Source organism: Lepisosteus platostomus, chromosome 17, assembly GCF_059453375.1.
Source record: "Lepisosteus platostomus isolate fLepPlt1 chromosome 17, fLepPlt1.hap1, whole genome shotgun sequence".
Lineage (NCBI taxonomy): Eukaryota > Metazoa > Chordata > Actinopteri > Semionotiformes > Lepisosteidae > Lepisosteus > Lepisosteus platostomus.
The window spans coordinates 8,799,293-8,819,679 of NC_142627.1; the positions used below are offsets into that span (position 1 = coordinate 8,799,293).

Consider the following 20,387-nt stretch of genomic DNA (forward strand, 5'->3'; position numbering starts at 1 on the left):
GAGGAGCTGCCTGTACCTGCGGTTACTGCCTGTTGCAGTCTGGTCGCTTTCTCGTCTCCCCGATGAGGCGTTTGACGGGCTGATGGCTTGTCTGCTCTGGTGCTGAGATGTCGTAGTCACAAGTCTGTGATGGCCTGCCTGCCTGCCGTCGTCCCGAGTACCAGAGCAGGTAAATCAAACGAGGAGTGACGGGTTCACTCAGCAACACTCTTGTGCTCTGCTTAGAGACAGTGCCACAAATAAACCAAGTATCAGAGGTGCTTCTGAGAATATGCTAATCCCTGAAACTAGACTCGCATTCCTTAGGGGATTAGCCTGAGAAATCAAAGGAAGTCTTCGATAGTCACCTGGACTAAGCACGCCTACATAAAAGTAACATAATTTTTTCTTTCTCTGCTTTGATGGGTCTGGGTGATACAGGTTAATTAACCATGTGCTTTATTAGTCATTGACTGTCTCCTGCAGTGAGTGTTGCTTGAAAGTGGTATTGAAGGAATTATGAAAAAAAATGATAAGGAAATATCTGACAAATGTTTTGGCTGTATTTGTCTGTCCTTGTCCTTCTGTCCCAGTAAGTATCCCCTTCCTCAACATTTTAAACATCACAATTTGGATTTAGCCTAAATTCACATCACAAAATAGTTGTTCCCGTCAAAATGGAGAAGAATGACAAATAGTAGGATTTATACTCATTTACATTTGTAATACTCTATGTTTTGTGATGACTGGCAACTTTATTTTTGATTATCTTTGTATGTTTATTTAAAAAAACAATAAAATACAAGTAAAAAAAATATTACTTTTTAAAGCTTTAATGCGGGCAGTCCTACCTTTGTGTGTCCATTGTAAAAATGAAAAGAAACATCATTTAAACAGTTGATGTTTATCTCATTATGGTAGTGATGACAGGAAGTAGCTTGTTGTGTTTTTAGAATGAGTCTGTGCATAAACATGTCTTATCAGACACAATTCCCCTTGCTTTGGGCTGTGATAAATGGTTTCCTTACAGAGTCGTGACAACTGTTATGTGTGATGAATGTCCCTGGTGGGGGATACACATAGCGTTACACTGTGAGTAGTCTCGTCAGTTCCACTAATGGGCATTCCAAGCATCTGATGACTAGCTAATCAGTGGAATTCGATTCCTCAGATCCATCGCATTTACTGCACAAGACGCAGCACAGCACACAACACAGGCAGTTCATGATTCCCACCTCACAGTGCAGGGCAGGCTGTGTGGATCTTACCACAATGGAGAACACTCAGGTGACAGCTGGATTCATGTACAGTATCTGTTGCTGGTTAGAATAGTGGTTTTTCAGAGACGGAGGATTAAGAGGCCGCTACACGTTCATGAAATGTTTACCGTCTCCCATTTCAAGCAATGTGAATTTTGATTTGGAGTCTAAAGTTCGTCTTGAGAATTATCCACACCTGTTGTGATGTAAGGAGAACGTAGACGCGAGATGGCAGCCTTCAGAGACTCAGGGTCTAACTAAATAACAAGGCAGGGGTCAATTCCAGCTTTTCAGTTCAAATTCCCTCTTCCAGCCAGTCCTCAGTTCCAACTTCATGAATGTAAAAAAAGGAATTGGTCTGAATGATGGAATAGGCATGAGTGGTAACCACTAGCCCAGCACTGTGCATCGAACTGGACAGAACTCAGCTGCCAGCGGCTATATCATCCTGCAACTCACAACTGGCAGCCCACTGAAGGCTAAGCAGGTGTGAGCCTGGTCAGTACCTGGATGGGAGACCTCCTGGGAAAAACTAAGGCTGCTGCTGGAAGAGGTGTTGGTGGGGCCAGAAGGGGGTGCTCACCCTGCAGTCTGTGTGGATCCTAATTCCCCAGTACAGTGAAGGGGACACTATACTGTAACAAGGCTTTGTCCTTCAGATGAGACGTAAAACCGAGGTTCTGACTCTCTGTGGTCATTAAAAATCCCAGGGTGCTTTCGAAAAGAGTAGCAGTTTAACGCTGGTGTGCTGGCCAAATTTCCCATTGGCCCTTACCAATCATGGCTTCCTAATAATCCCCATCTCTGAACTGGCTTCATTAATCTGCTCTCCTCCCCGCTGATGTGTGGGGAGCGTTCTGGCGCACTATGGCTGCTGTCACATCCTCCAGGTGGGGCTGCACACTGGGGGCGGTGGAGGGGATCCCCATTACCTGTAGAGCGCTTTGAGTGGAGTGTCCCGAGAAGTGCTATATAAGTGTAAGAAATTATTGCTAATTACTAATTATTATTAATTACTAATTACTATTATTAATTACTCCCAGCTCCACTCCCTGGACTGTGACAGACTCTACTACACCAAAAAACTGGGTCTTCAGGGGAATTCACTTCCGTGAATTTGCCTGTTGACACCATAGGAAGAGAGCTCAGGGACCAGATGAGCAAGTCCCAAGTCAGTGTCGATCACCTTGGATGTGCTGACAGCGGTACACCTTGCCTTTCCGACTTCTGACCCTTGGAAATGATATTGTGATTGCCATGTAAGTTCACCATCTTGTCTTCCCCAGTCATTGCATTGTATTTCATTTGACATGTTCTGGTAGGTTTGCTATGATACCATGAGCCTCCCACTGACTGCAGATCAGCATTTGCTAACTTTAATTTTTTAGGCTAGACAAGCACTCAACTGTTCTGGCTTCTTTTCAATAAAGGTACTGTATATAAGTATGGTAAAAAAGAGGAAGACTCTGAAGGCAGGGTGGGGACCATAATCTTCATGTCACAAGCTCGAATCCAAGTCAGGCAGTCCGCTGTAAACAGAGATTGCCCAAGTGACTCAGTCCTTCTTGGTGTGTTCATAGATACCTTTGGTGGGATTAGTAAAGAAAATAAGTGTCCTTTTATTCTCTCAGCCAGGGTACCATTAAATAAAATCAAAGCTTTTCCTTTGCCTTTATATCTGAATTAATGCATAGTAATGTATTCTAATTTGAAACTGTAAACCAATTACAGGATATCTCTTGACAGCCAGCTGTGATGGCTTTTAATGCCCAGTGCCTTTTATCACAGTCTGGGTTAGTTTTGGAATGCTGTGCTGTGTGTTTGTGCTAGCACAGTAGGAATGAATGTGCAATCACCTTTAACTCCTATCCCAGGGCTGTCCAGGTTTTTCGTTTTTTTCCCTTACTAGAATAGGTGGAAACATCTACACCAGAACAAAAATCTTGTTTTCATAAAGTTTTGTTTTTTCCAAGTTCCTTATTCCTGACAATCATATTAGATCAGTATAATCGTCATAATAAGATAAGGGCAGCAGATAACGTTCCTCGGGTACAGTGTGCAAATCTATTGATCATGCTGCCATCACAGAGTCTGATGGAGGTTGACTAGATTTGCTCATGAAAGCCCCCATCCAAGCTCTGCTGATGATTCAGATTCATCTTGGTTCCCCTTTTTGCTTCAAAGATCACATCAGAGCTAGAGTGTCACATTGAGCATATTTCTCAAGCCCTAGTCTTGGAATGCCACCATCCAGTAAGACACTCATGCATGACACTCCACATCCCCTGTTTGTAACATTTGGGAGCACTTGTCAATTATTGATCAATTAAGAAAGTAAAGTCCTTCAGGGCTGTTCCATTCCTATTCCAAATGCTTTCTCATTGGCTTAAGCAGAATTTAATTGTTCCAAGTCTTTAGAAATTGATTTGGCAGAGTGTTGAAAGATTGGCAAACCTCCAGTTTGGCCAATGCACTCACAGGTGCATCCCACACACTGGTCTGAGAACGAGCCAGCTTTCACATACTGTAGCTCAGTCCAACAGATATTTGCATTTGAATCAAGAGTAATGGCTGGTGAGAATCATCTCATAATTCCTTGGCCTTCCAGGCCCCCTTCTGACTGCAAAAATAAAGCATCAAGTTAAAATCTTACTTTAGGTATTTAAAGCTATAGTATGAACCTACATCTAACAGCAGGCAAAAAAGTCACTATTATTTGTACTGGTGCTTTGTTGCAGTATAGAAAAAAGACAAAGAGCTACTGTATGTGCAGAAGATTCCCTTGTTCTCACTAAAACTCATCAACAACACCATGATGGGAAATATGTAATCCACTCTTTAAGTGATTGCCTCCATTTTCTTTGCTACAACGTTTTATTTGAACTAAGTGGGCTTATTTTCATTTTAAAGCACCAAAACGCCTGCGCGCAAAGACCTTTTCCAAAGAGTGCAACTGAGTTTGTCGGTGATCATTCTGACAGTTTTATAGCAGTGCTATAAAGTCTCAATGCATCATGAGACCTAACAAATCAGTCCAGGAAACCACAGTTCAACTCTTATTTAACCGAACAGCGCGTGTTCAAAGGAAATCCTGTGTTGCTGGGCCAGATCAGTCTGGAGAGGCAAGATTCCACATCTGTGTCATGATTCCTGTAAAAATGCCACAGCTAAAATGTTTCAAATGTTTAAGGTAGTCCAGGTGGGCTCCATGCTTGTTGTAATCCTGGTGAGGAAACCACTGTTGCTATTCATAAAATATTTCAAGACACATTATTTAAGTGAGTCTTTCAATGTCCTGATTTAAATTAGTCAGATGTCGTAAAAAGAAGCAGTTAAAACTTCTTCCTTCCCAGTATGAAGCAACCTGGATGCAGCCAGGAGATCTTGACTTTTTTCTGTTTTTCTTGTTCTCTTCCAGAATGAAAGTTTAATTGCTGAAACAACCAGACTCCCCTAAAAACAAAAGCCACCAGAACAGTATTGAAGCTCAGGACAAAATCACATTATACTCCAAATGAAAACACTTCCAGTAGATTTTAAAAATATTGGCTGTCACTTGTTGGCAACCATTGGGTGTTCAGTGGTCTTGCACATCGTGGATCAATAAAGGAGCAGCTCAGCGGAGAATTTAGGTGACACAAATGCAGTTTATACAGACAAGGGTTACAGGCTGTGATTACTGAAGCTGGCTGCATCTGGCCTAGGTGAAGCACAAGGTACAGTAATTGCTCAGGCGAAACTCTTTACCCTTCACAGCAAATGTAAAAGATGATGACTAAAGCATTTTAGTTAGGTGAGGAAGCTGTGCAGTTACATATGTCTGAAAAAAAATCTGAAAAGCACTTTGAAACATCAGTTTGGCAAACTGCATTCTTTTACAAAAAGTAAGCATCTAGTTTTTGTAAATTCCTGAATGACCCGCTTTTCACTTTGAGGTGTTCATGTTAGCCTTCACGATAAAAACATTCTTCTGAGACAAATACTCAATTTCCCCGAAGGGAGACTGAACTTAAAGCTAGATATTGACTTACAGGTGTTTCTATGTGCATGAAAGGAACAGAAATGGTCCTTAGGAAACCGGAAACCTCTGCATAAAGAGCTGTTCTACAGCATCTTTACCCCCTGGAAAACAAATATCAAAATATCCGATTTTCAAACTTATCTTCCAACGGCAACAGGGAGAAGCTGGGACTGGACTCCCCCTGCACCAAACAAACGTGAACAGGGAGCACACTGTAGCTGCTGGTTGGAATTTCACTTCGCCATGTGGGAGGCTGCAGACTGACCTTGTCTTACCGAGCCACCTTCCTATGGCTCTGAACCGAGGTTGCTCTGCTTGGATTTGCCCGGCTTTCCTTACCTTGCTGCCCCCCAGGAGAGTTCTCCTTGACCCACACTGGCTGTCCGTCCCTGGCAGTTTGTGACACCCCTCCCTCTAACACCGCTGACCTCATCTTCCACGGCCTGTTGGTTTGTCTGAGGCAGACTTCCTGTTCATCTGCTCACAGAACGTCCTGTTTAATGCCAAGCCAACACACAGCACTTGAAAGTATGAAACTTAAACCTACCTGTTTCCTCACCCTCGCTATAATACAGCTTATAAGAGTCCGAATGCAATACTACCCAGGTCTTTTCCAATATTAATTTGGAAACTGACAAGAAAATAAGTCAATTGAAATAGGATGGTTATCGTCCAGACTATTGCACAAAGGAAACGATACATTGAGGATCTGGATTTGACTTAGTTCTGCTTGTGGATCCATATGATTTAGATTAGATGGACCTTTTTTAAAAAAAAGATATACAGTATTGATGGGCTTACACTCATTTAGTGGTCCAGCTTTTGTTGTGGTCTATTTATATTTCTGCATTCATGTACAGTACATGCAATGTGAGACAGGGCTGACTGGTATTTTACAAACCTGGTCAGTTTTTCAAAAAGGTGCTGACAAAAGAGAGAAGGGCAGCCAACAGTTATTGAAAAGGGTCTCCACTGACTGCATGTGGCCCTCAGAGACTCACACAGCTGCCTGCAAGGAGAGATTCCTGTTTTGCTTATGTCTTCAAAATTTCTTGTTAACTGCTCTGCTAGGGCTGTGCTAAGGGGTCTTGACACTGCTTCAGGGCCACAGGAAATCAGGTCCTTCACTTACTTTTAAGTTGTCACTGGCTGCTTCCAGGTTAACAGCACGCCTTGGAGACATTAAAGAACCATTTTCTCCTCTTTTTTAAGGTAAAGCTTTCTGAACTGTTATATTATTCCACTCACAATATTGGGGGGATTTTTTTTTTCCTTGTGCATAAAGGATAGTAATTTGGACACATTTAGAAATGTTTTAATTTCCTGTTAAAGAACAGTACCGAACTGTTTGCAGATGCATTTTAGAAACATGGTTTATTTCTATGTGGTTTGGATAACTCAGCGTTCTCGGCACTAATTAAATCCTTTATTTGAAAAATATGTATTGAGTCCCTACACAGTAAACATTACGAAATAAGTGAATTTTGATTCCATTTACTGTTTTCCTAGCAGCTATCTCCTTGCAGCAACATAAACTTCATTAGGAAGAATACAACTCGATAGAACAGCCAGAGACTGGCAGTATTATATAAAATTAAAATAAAAGAGCATTCTCACTTTTACATAAGGATTGAGAAATTCTGTTTTTGCCCTTATTATTTTCCAATACCCTCATTAACCCCTTATCTCTGTGTCTGGCAAATACGTTTTTAAGCGACAATTGAAGGACGGCTGTGGATTCGGTTGTTTTCTGAACAATCCCAGTACGCTGATGCGGTATCACAGGAGCGCCGTCTTCTCTGCTCAGGAAATCAATAGCGTTACTGTCCTCTCGCCCGGGAGGAGTGCCCAGACCCAGGCTCACATGATGGGGGGGACGTCATCCTTTTTTTAAAATAAGTTTTTATTTAAACACCAGAAATACAAAAAAGGAGGCAGAATATTGAAATAGATACAGAAACAGACACTGCACAGCCAGAGGAGTTCAGAACTGTAGAAACTAAAAATGAGACTTTTGACATATTTCCATTGTGTGTCTTGCCTTTTGATTCTTTACATTTCTAATAAAATTTAAATAAAAATGGAATTCAACTTTAAAGGCATGAATAGAGGGAGCAGTATTAAACCATTTCCTTTTGTGGATAAAGTCTTTAGCCAAAATAATTAACAGATTAATAATAAAAACATATCCTTGGGGGGGACGTCATCGCCGATCGATGCTTCCAAACAGTTTTATCAGAGTTTCATAATTCATTTACAGGGTTTTAATCGGGTCTGGCGTCAACTCCCTACAAAGTATTTTGTAAGACACGAAAGGCAATGTCTTTATGTTCATCTATGAGGACAATTAGCTGCCTCGCCTATAGAATCACAGGCTTCGCCTAGCCTACATAAAGCTGTCGTATCACAGCAGAATGGAAACTTTTGTTGTTTTCCCCTAGTTGGTCTTTGCACGCTTGTTGTGACGGATTGGGTCAGTAACCGCATGACTCATACTTCGGAATCTGGAGCAACAAGATTCAAGCGCATCCATAGACGCGAAATCCATGTTTCCCCCCCCAAATAGTCTAATTACCGAAGGTGGATTTTAAATCTCCTCTGTGCCGACATCCTTTTGTTTTGTTCGCTGTCACACGGTGAACTCGGGCAAAGCAAGTGTCCGGAGAGCTGGGTAGCCTGAGGATTGACTGGGCTGCATCCAGCTAACGCGATGAAAATGCAAACATTCTGGTTTGGCGATGGGATCTGGCTTTTCTCGTGTTGACGCCGCGGAGAGCATCACCCCCCTCCTGCCTCAGTCAAAGGGACCAGAAAATGGTTTATGCGCAGATTGTGTGAGCGAATGGGACTGACTCCGGAGCGATTTCCTCCACAGCTGGAGTAGAGCAATTCCTAGCGATTCAGGACCGTTTTTGTTTACCAGTGCCTGCCTGCCTGCCTGCACACCACCCTCTCCCAAGTCTTCCGAGTCCTGTGCCTTTGGAGAATGTAAACTGGAGCCGTGCGCACGCGTATTGCGCAGTGGAAGCCATGTTAAACTTACAGTGAATTCGGGCTGAGATTTTTCCCCCCCCTGAAGCCGTTCATGTTTGTTTATTTGTTTCTTCTCACCTGTGAAACCGGGCGTCCCACGAACCTCAGAGATCGGCGAGAGAAACCGGAGTTCAAATTATGAATTCCAGTTTCGACCTGTCCAGGCGGAATCCGCAAGAGGATTTCGAGCTGATTCAAAGGATAGGCAGCGGTACATACGGAGATGTGTATAAGGTAAATGTACATTTCTTTTATATGTACGGGGCAAGCCCGAAGCGTAACATACATATGCATACATGGCGATCAGCGTGCGTATTTGGCGAAGTGGTTTTTGACAGGAGACAAAATGGTGTTGTTGATGTAATATATCAAAATGGAATTCAACCGGAGGTGATACTGCACAAATGAGCGCTTAGTTTTACAGTCATAGAAGGTATTTGCCCCCGCAAAAAGAACTTGGACGAAGTATACTATGGATTGGTTTAGTATCATTGGTATATGTAGTTTAGTTCTACTTTAGGTGGCCCATTACAGATCGGCGGTGGTGCGCCGTGTGTTGATTGTGCGTTGCGTGTTTGGTGGGAACTGTGTTGCCTTGGTGTCTCTGAAAATGTCTTGCAGGGAGACCCAGGTTTTCCACAACAAAGTAGGCCCTAACCACAGCAGTTCACACAAGAATGCAGTGAAAGGGCGCAGATACGTGCCTTTGTAGGAGTGAAGAAAACTCAACGGGCTCAGACGTCTGCGGGATCTTTCTAAGAGAAAACGTAGTTTTTACGTTTTAATTTTCCCGTCCTGCCGGACGCAACAGTGCGGGTCTGCAGACGCGCTTCGTGCGGCTGGCCTGTCTGGAAAACCTGTCCTGCCCATTTAAAAACACGAAACTTGGGAAATCTTTTTTTTTTCTTTACCGTCGTCTGTTGTTTGTTGTTATATTTTGTTACTGTAATGTGACATTTGTAGTGCGTCACTTACTCTTGAAAGTAAATAACAAAATTTGCAAGGTGCACCAATGCAGACGCAGTACAACTGTAGGAGTGTTAATTTAGCCTAATGTTGTATGACATATTCCTGAGCCAGAGAATTATTACTCAGCCCAAGTTCTTTATTGTTGCATTTTTCTATTGGTGTGAAACAACTGAATAATAGAAAAACTTGTTTAGCATGCTTCTTCGTGTGATTGTGAGAATGCACTCAATCCTTCCTAAATGTTAATCTGTAGTTAACAGCACGTTTGATTAATTACTAGACCTTTGAGTCCTAGTTTAAAAATGGAATCCCCATTAATTATTAATTATATTTATTAATGAAATGTTAACTTATTGAAATTGTAAGAGCTCGTTCTACAGGAATGGATCACTGATATCCTGTATGAAAGAGGCCAGTTGATGTAGAAGAGGTCTGCTAGTATTTTACAGTGCAGACTGCCAAACAAAAGACTTATTTTGAGTAAGACGTTCAAGCAGAAATATTCCCTTTCTTCCTTAACAGGTGGAGGGTATCTAGATGATTCAGTGAAATGCTTTAATAAACTGTTTTTGTTCAGCTTCACCATGTCAGTTTGTGATCGCCGCTTCCATTTTAATTTCTTTTAACCACTTTGAAAGATAATTTGAACTAGAGATAATACAGATTTAATTGGCAGGGGCCTCAAGTCTGTGTCCGTGCTCCTTCAGATGAGCATTGACTGGGCCTAATGCATAAGATGGATGTGAACTGATGTCATTTCATGGGCACTGTGTTTGAAGATGATTTCAGGGATAAGATAAGATCACTTTATTGGCCATATACAATTTCTTGTATTAGTAATTTGTCTTTTTGCATACCCCAGCTTGCTCTCCATGAGACACACAGATAGGGAGAGAGCCTGGGGTCAGAGAGCAGGGTCAGCCATTTATACGGCACCCCTGGAGCAGTTGGGGTTAAGGGCCTTGCTCAGGGGCCCACTGGAGTAGGATTCCTCTGCCGACCGCAGGATACGAACCAGCAACCTTTCAGCCACAGGTGCAGATCCTTAGCCGCAGAGCCACCTCTTGTTAAGAGGACAGAAAAGAAAGTTGGCTTAGGAGCACCTGGTGCTGTGCACTGAAGTAGGCAGCCGATACCCCAACGACACTTGCGGGGGGGCTGGCCATCTAGCCAGCAGCCGTATCACCCTGCAACCCACTGTAGCTCAGCAGGTGTGAGCCTGGTCAGTACCTGGATGGGAGACCTCCTGGGAAAAACTAAGGTTGCTGCTGGAAGAGGTGTTAGTGGGGCCAGCAGGGGGCGCTCACCCTGCGGTCCATGTGGGTCCTAATGCCCCAGTATAGTGACGGGGACACTATACTGTAAACAGGCGCCGTCCTTCGGATGAGAGGTAAAACCGAGGTCCTGACTCTCTGTGATCATAAAAAATCCCAGGGCGTTTCTCGAAAAGAGTAGGGGTGTAACCCCGGCGTCCTGGCCAAATTTCCCATTGGCCCTTACCAATCATGGCCTCCTAATAATCCCCATCTATGAATTGGCTACATTACTCTGCTCTCCTCCCCACTGATAGCTGATGTGTGGTGAGTGTTCTGACACACTATGGCTGCCGTCGCATCATCCAGGTGGGGCTGCACATTGGTGGTGGTGGAGGGGATCCCCATTACATGTAAAGCGCTTTGAGTGAAGTGTCCAGAAAAGCGCTCTATAAGTGTAAGCAATTATTATTATTATTATTATTATTATTATTATTATTATTATTATTATCATCATCATCTACAGTGTATTATCTAAACCGCTGTCATTTTGGACTGTGGTTTGTACACAATCTCTTCGAGTTCCAGACTCTGTCCTTTGACACCAGTATCTCAAAAAGGGAGGGGTGTGCCTTTATTAAGAAAGTAAGAACAAAAGAATGGTTGCTAAAGAGAGGAGGCCATTTGTCCCATCTGCCCTGTTTACTCATTAGTAGCTTATTGATCCTATGATCTCATCCAGCCTTGAGGGAAACCCAAGTATCTTTTTCAATCACATGGCTGGGTAGCTTGTTCCACTCCCCCAGGGGTAAGGAATTCCTCCTGTTCTTGGTTGTTTACATGTGTGTCCTGTGGTTCAGGGTTCATGTTTCACTGTTCATGTTGAAGAAGTCCACTGCGTTGACTTCATCAGGATCTTTGAGGATGTTCAGTCCCCTCAGGGTCATTACTTTATGTCCTAGAATGGCTGATTCCAGAGAAACAATAATTACATCAAGATGTAAGCACTGTCCTCCCTAAGGTTAGTAGGCTGACCTCTATAGCCAAGTGTGTGAAGGTAGATGGAGCAGGAGTGGAAGAAGAACCAAAGTTGATGTGGAGTGGGAACACCTTTGGTCTAGTTCATAAAGCCAGGTTCAAGCTCAGTCACATTGTACGTCAATGGTGAATCCAGCTGTGGATTTGTTTTGTGGGTTTTGTCTTCACATGCTTTGTGCTTGGGTCTTGAAAGGAATGGTCTAACCAATGTGTAAACTTGTGAATGTTCTTAAGTGTCTGGGAATGGCCTGTTTACAGCTAAATCCAGACTTTTGATGTAAAGTTATATATTTCCCAAATGATTGGCCAGGAATATGTGCTACTGATATTTTGAGACGTCTTCTTCCTTTTGATTTTGGGAGAGAAACATCCGAACCTTAATGTTATTGCTGTGCCAATACATGAGCCAGAAGTGTTTACAGTGTTGAGTTGGCTTCAGGCTGACTTGACACTGGAGTGTACCTTGTATAGCCCATTGTTTGAAAGCCAGCAGAAAAAGGAAGCTTTGAACCAAAAGCTCTCATCAGATTTTCAGCTGGCCTCTTCACAACTGGACAATGGGCAGTTGGCTGCTAAATTCATCCTGTTTTTGAACGACAGGCTTTATTCCTGAGGAGCGTTTATTTTCAGTCAGTTTCCATTGTTCTGTGTCTTATCGGTTTTTAAAAACAGCATTGTGAGTCTGAATTGTAGTGTGCTTACGGGGACTGGATGAAGCACTTTAAAGGGTTATTTGCTCTCGGATACCATCTTTAAGAACTTGAAACTGAGTTTTGTCCAGTTTAGAAGCTCAGTCCTTCTTGAAATGTAATCTATTTATTGTTACTGAGAAAATCTCCAAGTAAAAAGTCGGACCATTTGGTTGCTGTTTTTAATGTTTTTGCATTCACTTGTTGAGAAAAAGAAAATGCTTAACCACTATGGTGCAGATAAATACATAATAATTGGTTCATACCTAAAGAAAAATAAGATAATGTTGACCACTATACTGTAGTAATACAGGCTGACAGATGACTGATGTAAGCTCTTCATCAGGGACCATGTGTATTGTACTCTATTTGAATTGAATTTGAATGTTAAGTTACTTATAATTATAATTAATAATTGCTTACACTTATATAGTGCTTTTCTGGACATTCCACTCAAAGCGCTTTACAGGTAATGGGGACTCCCCTCAAGTACCAGATACAGATACCACGAGTAGCCATTTTGCTGTAAAATGTTTCCCAAATATGCCCTCACAGAAACTTGAAAGGAATAATATTTGGGCAATACAGCACTGACAGAAAAATCCACTGTGCTTGTTCAGCACAAAATCTTATTTAGAATTGAGAAATTCTGAAGTCAGATGGCTGAGCACTTCATCAGAAGTCCGTGCGGTAGGTTAATCACGGTACAAACTAGTCTCTTATTTTTGTGAAACTTCTTTGGTATTCGACTATACCAGGTCACCCGTGTTCCTTATTGCCCTCTGGAAGGACCATCCCAGCTCTAAAGGGATTGTGTAACCAGATGCTGCTGCTGCTTAGCAATCTGTTTTCCTTGGCTTCCTTGGGAGTTTGTCATTTCCTCCCTTTTCAGGAAGTGCAGCTTTTTTTTTTCAGGGCGCTCGCTGTTTTGACTCCCAATTCAAATTCAACAGCAATTTGCAAAGTAGCTCACAGATCCCCGAGAGAATTGATCCTCCATTATCCGCAGGCTGGTGAGACTATTCGTGTCTGAGAGGAGTCCAGTTAGTTTGGAAGCTGGAGCTTTTTCGCTGTTTCGTGCAGCCCTAGTACTTAACTGGTTCCATTCTTCACCCCTCTGCTTCTACTTTTCTTAGTACCACCATCCCCGGTCTCCTCTGTATATTGTAATTGTGTTTTATCTTGTGTATTCTTTTTATTTATTGTTGTTGTTATTCTGTAAAGCGCTTTGAGAAGCCACCTTTAAAGGCGCTATATAAAATAAAGTTTGTAATTATTATTGCTAGTAACATTAAACAAGATCAGAAGAGACTTATATATTGTCTGATGTTATCTTCGTGGTTATCTAGATGTAGCATTTTTACAGTGTGACTGTAAAATCTTGTTTTTTTACTGTGCTGTAAAATAGTGCTTTCGGGTTTCATGTGCTAGTCATATGGGAAAAAAAAGGAAAATAATGATTTGCATGTCTATGATGTTTTTCATTGCTAGGCTTCCAAAGAGCTTTACCTGTAGGAGATGACCCAGTCCTCTTAAGTTTAGCACCCACATCAGTGACTTCCAGCAGCTCCACTACAGAGCAGATCAGGTAGAGAAGTGAAAAAACTGCTTTGCCTGTTGAAATGAGGGAGACATTGAGGTAGGCCACAGTGTGCCACCCACAGCACCTTGTATTTTGTCTGTATCAGTTTCATCTAACTCTCCATTGTGAATCGTCTGCGTAACTGAGGCACAATTTATTTGAGCTTCCAGGTTCGGGCAGCTGCTGTCTTGGATGGAGGTAGCAGTCTTTCTGGCAGATATCTGCTGGGACAGGAGCTGAGTGCTCAGCGTTGATTAAGCGGAAAACCTGTTCAGGCATTAATAAGTTATATGCATCTATAACCAAGAGGGGAGCCCACAGGGAAATTTAGCCAGCATCCTCAGGTTAACACCTCTACTTTTAGAAAAAGGGACCTGGGATCTTTATTAACCTCTGTTTAACTTTACATCCGTTAGCACCGTTTACAGCATACATAGTCACCATGCTGAAGCCCTGGATTGTAAGTTACATTGCTGAGAGAAGAGCATCGCCGTCTGATCCTTCAACACTGCTCACAGCAGCAGCAAACTGGTCATAATTGATCTCCCATGCCAGTACTAACCAGGCACAGCCTTGCGCAGGTTCTAAGGCCTGACGAGATCAGACTACATGGTGCAGAAGACTGAAAACTACAGATTGACAACGATTGGAAACGTTTTAGGACTGAAGAGCGGAAGGGAATTTAACTGTTCATTAAAACCTTTTTCAGCTCTTAATGATTCCCGAATGCAGCCCTGATTTGCCTTCTCCTGGACATGACTGGATTCTTCTTGTATTAGCTAGTAGTTGTGGTGGATAAGGTTAGCGGGGGTTTTTTCCCCCAACTTAAAGTTCAGGTTTTTGGTTTGTTTCCTCTGTTTTTGTTTGATAGCCACAGGTTCTGTACCTTATGATGGCAGAATAGGATCCTAAAAGGTTAACTTAGACTTTGTTGGTCCTACACTCCTGGGACAGGGGAACATCCTAATTATCTGTCTTTTCTTTGGAGACTTGACAACCTAAGTTTAGGTTTTGGGAAATTGCTATTAAAAATCTAGTTTTCCTATCTTAAGTTGTATATACGTATCATGAAGAAGGAAGGTTTAACTACAGAACAAAGTAAATAACTAAAATATATATATATTATATAATATATATATGCTTGGCCCTGGTTAGACATGATTGACACATGCAAAGTACATGAGGGAAGATTCCATATACTCTTGTGTTTTCATGTTGGTTTCACAAAGAGCCCACAACAGTGATATTCACTGCTGGTCCTGGAGAGCCACAGTCCACCTGTTTACTTAGCTAACTTACAATCCCCAGTGAGCAACAGTGGTAATACAGACACATTAAGAGAACTGTGCACGCAGGTGAAGTCACTGAGAGTCAAACCTGGAATGAGAACCTGGATAGATGAGATGACTTTATAGACCATATACAATTTCTTGTATTAGGAATTTGTCTTTTCGCATACCCCAGCTTGCTCTCCATGAGACACACAGACACAGAGACAGGGTGAGAGAAGCTTGGGGTCAGAGCGCAGGGTCAGCCATTTATACGGCTCCCCTGGAGCAGCTGGGGTTAAGGGCCTTGCTCAGGGTCCCAGCAGAGTAGGATTCCTCTGCCGGCCGCGAGATACGAACCGGCAACCTTCCAGCCACAGGCGCAGATCCTGAGCCACAGAGCCACCGCTCCACCCTTTTGAAGATGCAAAAGATATCCGCTTTACTGGATCAGGAATTAATATTGTTGTACCTTTGAGCTGCCTCTGGATTTGTATGCAGTATGTGGAAAATGGAAGGTACACGAGTGGAGTCTAGTATTTTCCTCCCCCATTAAGACCGGCCATCTGCCAGTATGTGTTTTTGCTTGACTGCTTTTTTGTGCGTATGATATAGTCCCAGTGTTTTGTTTGTAACTTGTTTTAATGTTTGAATTTGTTTTCAAAATTGAAGATGCAAAATGTCTGCATGCTCTCCCCACCCGGTTTGAGGAGAAGTGTCCAAGCCTCCACTCCTGTGTCGCTGTGACTACATTTCAGGAGGGATGCTCTTTGGGGAAAATTGCTGCAGCGATGTGCCCTCTGGGAACAGTCTCCCAGGAACACTGGTCTCCCGAGGAGCTGGCCTTTGGCTTTGAACAGTGTGCATTGTTGAAGCTCTTGCTTTGGATGTTGATAAAAAGAAAAAGCTGGCTGCAGGCTCAGAAAACTTCAATGAGGAGTACTTGTTTTGTTTTTTAGGGGGAACCTTCACCTTTAGTTTGATTTGCAAACACCATCCTCAGCTGTTATAGTTGGACGGCATGCAGAGAAATTTATTTATGGCTACATAATTGTTCTCGACTTCCAGACGTGCAGCACAGTCCAGTCCAGGAGGCACAGTCTATGGTGAAGATTGCTCAGCTGGGGAGAGAAAGTGAGGCGACTCATTTGAACTGCATAAGCTGATGGTTGAGCTGGGATTTTAACACCAGATCATTCAGTCTCGTATTGCACAGAGGCAAAGCTGGGTTTCATCCAGCGTGCTTGATTTACAGTAATGAGAGAGGCATGAGGCTTTTTATTTAGTGACCTTTTAGTTCTGCGGTGATCAAAACAGGGATTTACTAGAAAAGTGGTGACTGTCCATAGGGTGTAGGATTACCGTCTATATTTCTGATTAGCATCTGAAATCTTTTTTAGACTAAAATGCTCTTTGGTGTTATTCTTTTTTGTTCTGAGATGCCTGTTGTGTTTTCAGTCTGCTGTGCATTTTTTGCCAGTTGACTGAATCCCTGTAATTAAAGTAAGCTGGAGGTACCATGTTATTCAATGAGGGAGGACAAGATGTCTTTTAAAGTTTACATTTCTGTGTCTTAACACCGCAGAGACATCTGCTTGCAAATGAAAAGTTTTCCATTGCTAATAGGAGAACATTTATTTTTTTCTTTTCGTTACAAAACATCAGAATAAAATGCAAGGCTCTAGATGGGCTTCCAGGACTTCTGTGAAACTTGTGGAGTCTGATAGGATCCCAGCAGCATGTCTGATTACACATTGCACAGTGACTTAGAATCGGTGGTAGCAGTAATGATGTCACGTCATCACACAAGCACTAAACTGCATAATCCTAATTATGAATGTCCAGACTCCCCATGTTCCACGGTGCAGTAAGCTTATTATGAATTCTCCCCAATGTGGTGCGCTGCGGTGGCTCTGTGGCTTAGGATCTGCGTCTGTGGCCGGAAGGTTGCTGGTTCAAATCCCATGGCCTGCAGAGGAATCCTACTCTATTGTGCCCCTGAGCAAGGCCCTTAACCCCAACTGCTCCAGGGGTGCTGTTCAATGGCTGACCCTGCGCTCTGACCCCAAGCTTCTCTCCCTGTCTGTGTGTCTCATGGAGAGCAAGCTGGGGTATGTAAAAAGACAAATTCCTAATACAAGAAATTGTATATGGCCAATAAAGTGATCTTATCTTATCTTTTCAATAGAGAATAGCTGGGGAATGTTAGTAAAGTGTATGTACTATATGTACTTCAGCAGTAGTTGGTAAAGATAACTGACAAGAAAGGCCCATGATTCTTTTTTGTTTATCTAATGTGACTCATTTCAGTGCCTTGTGTCCCTTTTAAATTGCCTTGCCTCCTGTTCTTCTGGTCTTTAAATATTCTTCATGGTCCTACATTGACTCCATTATTAACTTAAATTAAAACCACTCATGTGTTTTACCTTTCTGGTTAACCTATTAACCTAGAAATTTCCTCTGTAGTCTGGCTCATGGATGAGCGAGTCCTGAAGCCCTGGTGTAGCTCTTTCTGTTCCAGCCTTGAGGTATTATTTCCTTACAGTTATATAGTGCTTTTATGGACACTCCACTCAAAGGGCTTTAAAGATAACGGGGACTCCCCTCAGAACAGTACACTCAACACACAGCAGCTGTCAGCGGGGGAGGAGAACAGAGTAATGAAGCCGCTTCACAGGGCTTATTAGTAGGCAGTGGTTAGTAAAGAACCTGGCGGGGGGGGTGGAAATTTGGCCAGGACACAGGGGTTAACGCCTCTACTCTTTCGGAGAAACGCCCTGGGATTTTTAATGACCACGGAGAGACAAGACCTTGGCTAACAGTACAGTGTCCCATCACTATAGTGGGGCATGAGGACCACACAGGGTGAGCACTCCATACTGGTCCCACCAACACATCTTCCTGTGCAACCTGAGCTTTCCCAGGAGGGAAACGCCCGCTGAGCTCCAGCGGGCCGCCAGCTGGGAGTTGCGGGGCGATATGGCGGCTGGCAGTAAAGACGTGCTCCGGGCGAGCCTCGAACGCCCAGCCTTGGCATGGCTCTGCTTTGTGCTGCGCGACAACCGATTGCGCCACTGGGACATCGGGCACCAGCTGTGTCCACTACATAAATTCCCAGGACCGGCTGCCTCCCGGATTGGCGTGGGTGTAGTGGTTAGGCTGCGGCCTGCGCCGGGGGCACTGCGCTGCTCGGCCCGTGGGCTCGGTGGAGGCGCGGAGGAAGGCAGTCGCGGTCTCCGGAGGCTGAGCTTCATTGTTTGTTGGCGATTGACCTTCGGAAGTTGGGGGGGGCGGGGTGATTGCCATCTCTGCAGTGGAAGTGGTGGTCCTCCCTGTGAAATCAGGAAGGAAAAACAGAGTTTTTTACCTTTTACTTGATGAGCTTCAGTTCACAGGCGCACAATAAAAGCCAGACAATAAAAGATGCAGGAATGGGGCTGGTTTAATGGCCACTCCTTCACTGCTGTGTTCACTGGCTGGCTGCTGTGTGTTTGTGTGTGTTTGTGTGTGTTTGTGTGTGTTTGTGTGTGTTTGTGTGTGTTTGTGTGTGTTTGTGTGTGTGTGTGTGTGTTTTTAGTGGATTGTTTGTCTTGATTGTGAAGGTTTCTATGGCAACCTGAAGCTCCCAGCTCACTAATTAATGGAAACTCTTCAGATCAGTGAAGGAGCTAAACGGGGACGAAAATGTGTTGTTGGCTTTAGATTCCTTTTTAAAAATATCTAACATGCTATTCAAAAATGCATGTTTCTGTAGTTCGCCAGCATCAGTATTTAACTAGAACAAGAAGGAAGTAAATTTCAGGAAGTTTCACAACTGCGCAGTCCAGCGTAAGAAAGACAAGACACCAGCCTTGTGACTTGAAAACGGCGTTGAATATTACACTTGTGCCAGATGTTATGTTGTCTCAGTCCCATGTACGGTACTGATGGCACATCGTAATATTCCTGAGTGTTAAGACCCATGATAATTTCGATCATGCCGACACTAGCTTTAGTGTAATTAGAACCCTAATGAAATGCTCTTGCTTCCTTCCCTTTAAACCACGCTGGAGTAAAGGACCTGATGCTGTATGGAATTTAATTAGCCTACTGCTTTGCGTTGCCTTGGAAGCAAGTTGAGAAACTGTAACTCCTGTGGTGTTGTCAGTCCTCTGAACATCAGAGTCTGTTTTAGCTGGTGCATTTGTATGACATCTGTAGCTATTTTCTTGACCTCTGAACTGGATTATTGCTTTTTGTTAGGAAAGAGGGGGAGTGTAATTATAGCATAAACTTGTGAACCTATGTGTGGTGGGGGTTGTGCGGGCAGGGCTCTTTTGCCAGGCCATTGCCTCTTCCATCCGCATTCTCCGATTCCCAGTCCTGGTCGGCTGCTTTGACCCTTACTGGGAGGAGTTCGTACCTGCCGAGCCCGCCTGATACACACACAGCCTGAAAACGATTCCAGCCCAGCAGTTTCACTGTGGGTCTATGCAGCTTGCAAAGCTTGCGTGCGGACCTCAAGAAGTGCTCTTTTTAAGTCTGTGTGTGAGGTCTTGCGGAGCTCCCGCTGGGCGCCGCCCTGTCCTTTAGCGGTTTCTGTTCCCGTTTTCGCTTGGACGACATGCGAGTTATCCCCCTGGTCTTCTGGCGTGGGCTAAGGCACCTCCAGCATCGGGCAGCAGTGAGGCGACATAAGCCTGAGGCAGCGGTGCCAACGCATCCCAGAGACAGACGCAGAATTTACCCGGTGTGTAGGATACTGAACCAAAACCAGAAAGAAACACCACCCTGCCCAGGTGAAGGACATTTTACAGGTCTCCCTCTCTTTTAGTTCTTGAGCCCTGGAGTTCTTGAGAAAGTGAGCTGTCAAACGTGTTTACTGACCAGACTCCTGACTTTGAAAGAAGAGCACATGTCCCACCTTTTGATGCCCTCAATGAAGATTTGAAGTCAGAGTTGATTCATAGATGAAAGGTGGTGAGATGATGCAAGTGTTCCCAGAGAAGTGCGATTTTCTAAGCACAATATGCAAAAACAGATCTTTGTTTTTCTTTTGATGATGCTTTTTGACAAGCCTAGCGATTCCATGTCTTTTCCAGTCAGCCCAGTAACGATCTCTTATTTATCTCCACATCCGAGTTATAGTTTTGTTTTTTTTTTTAAATTAGAAATGCCAGTTCCTTTCTCTGTACCCTTCGGATTTGAGAATGGGGAGGAGTCAGGAGATTCCTCTAGCCTGCTCGCCTGCCTTCAAGCCGTTCTGTTAACACCTCCCCAGCAGCACAGCGCTGTACCTCCACTCCAGTCAGTGGAG

General features: G+C 43.5%; 1 protein-coding gene across 12 annotated transcripts in view; it reads left to right on the forward strand.

Moving 5' to 3' along the window:
* Positions 1 to 7,713: 7,713 nt before the first annotated feature.
* Positions 7,714 to 20,387, forward strand: part of LOC148646071 (mitogen-activated protein kinase kinase kinase kinase 3) — a 78,288-nt gene continuing 65,614 nt past the window's right edge. For 4 of the 12 annotated variants that reach the window (XM_088610425.1, XM_088610426.1, XM_088610427.1 and 1 more), the window contains exon 1: positions 7,714 to 8,526. In XM_088610425.1, the coding sequence (XP_088466551.1) occupies positions 8,431 to 8,526 (96 nt within the window). In that variant the 5' untranslated portion in view covers positions 7,714 to 8,430. The remainder of the gene's footprint in view (positions 8,527 to 20,387) is intronic. The other 8 variants (XM_088610429.1, XM_088610432.1, XM_088610433.1 and 5 more) reach the window with 5 other exon arrangements.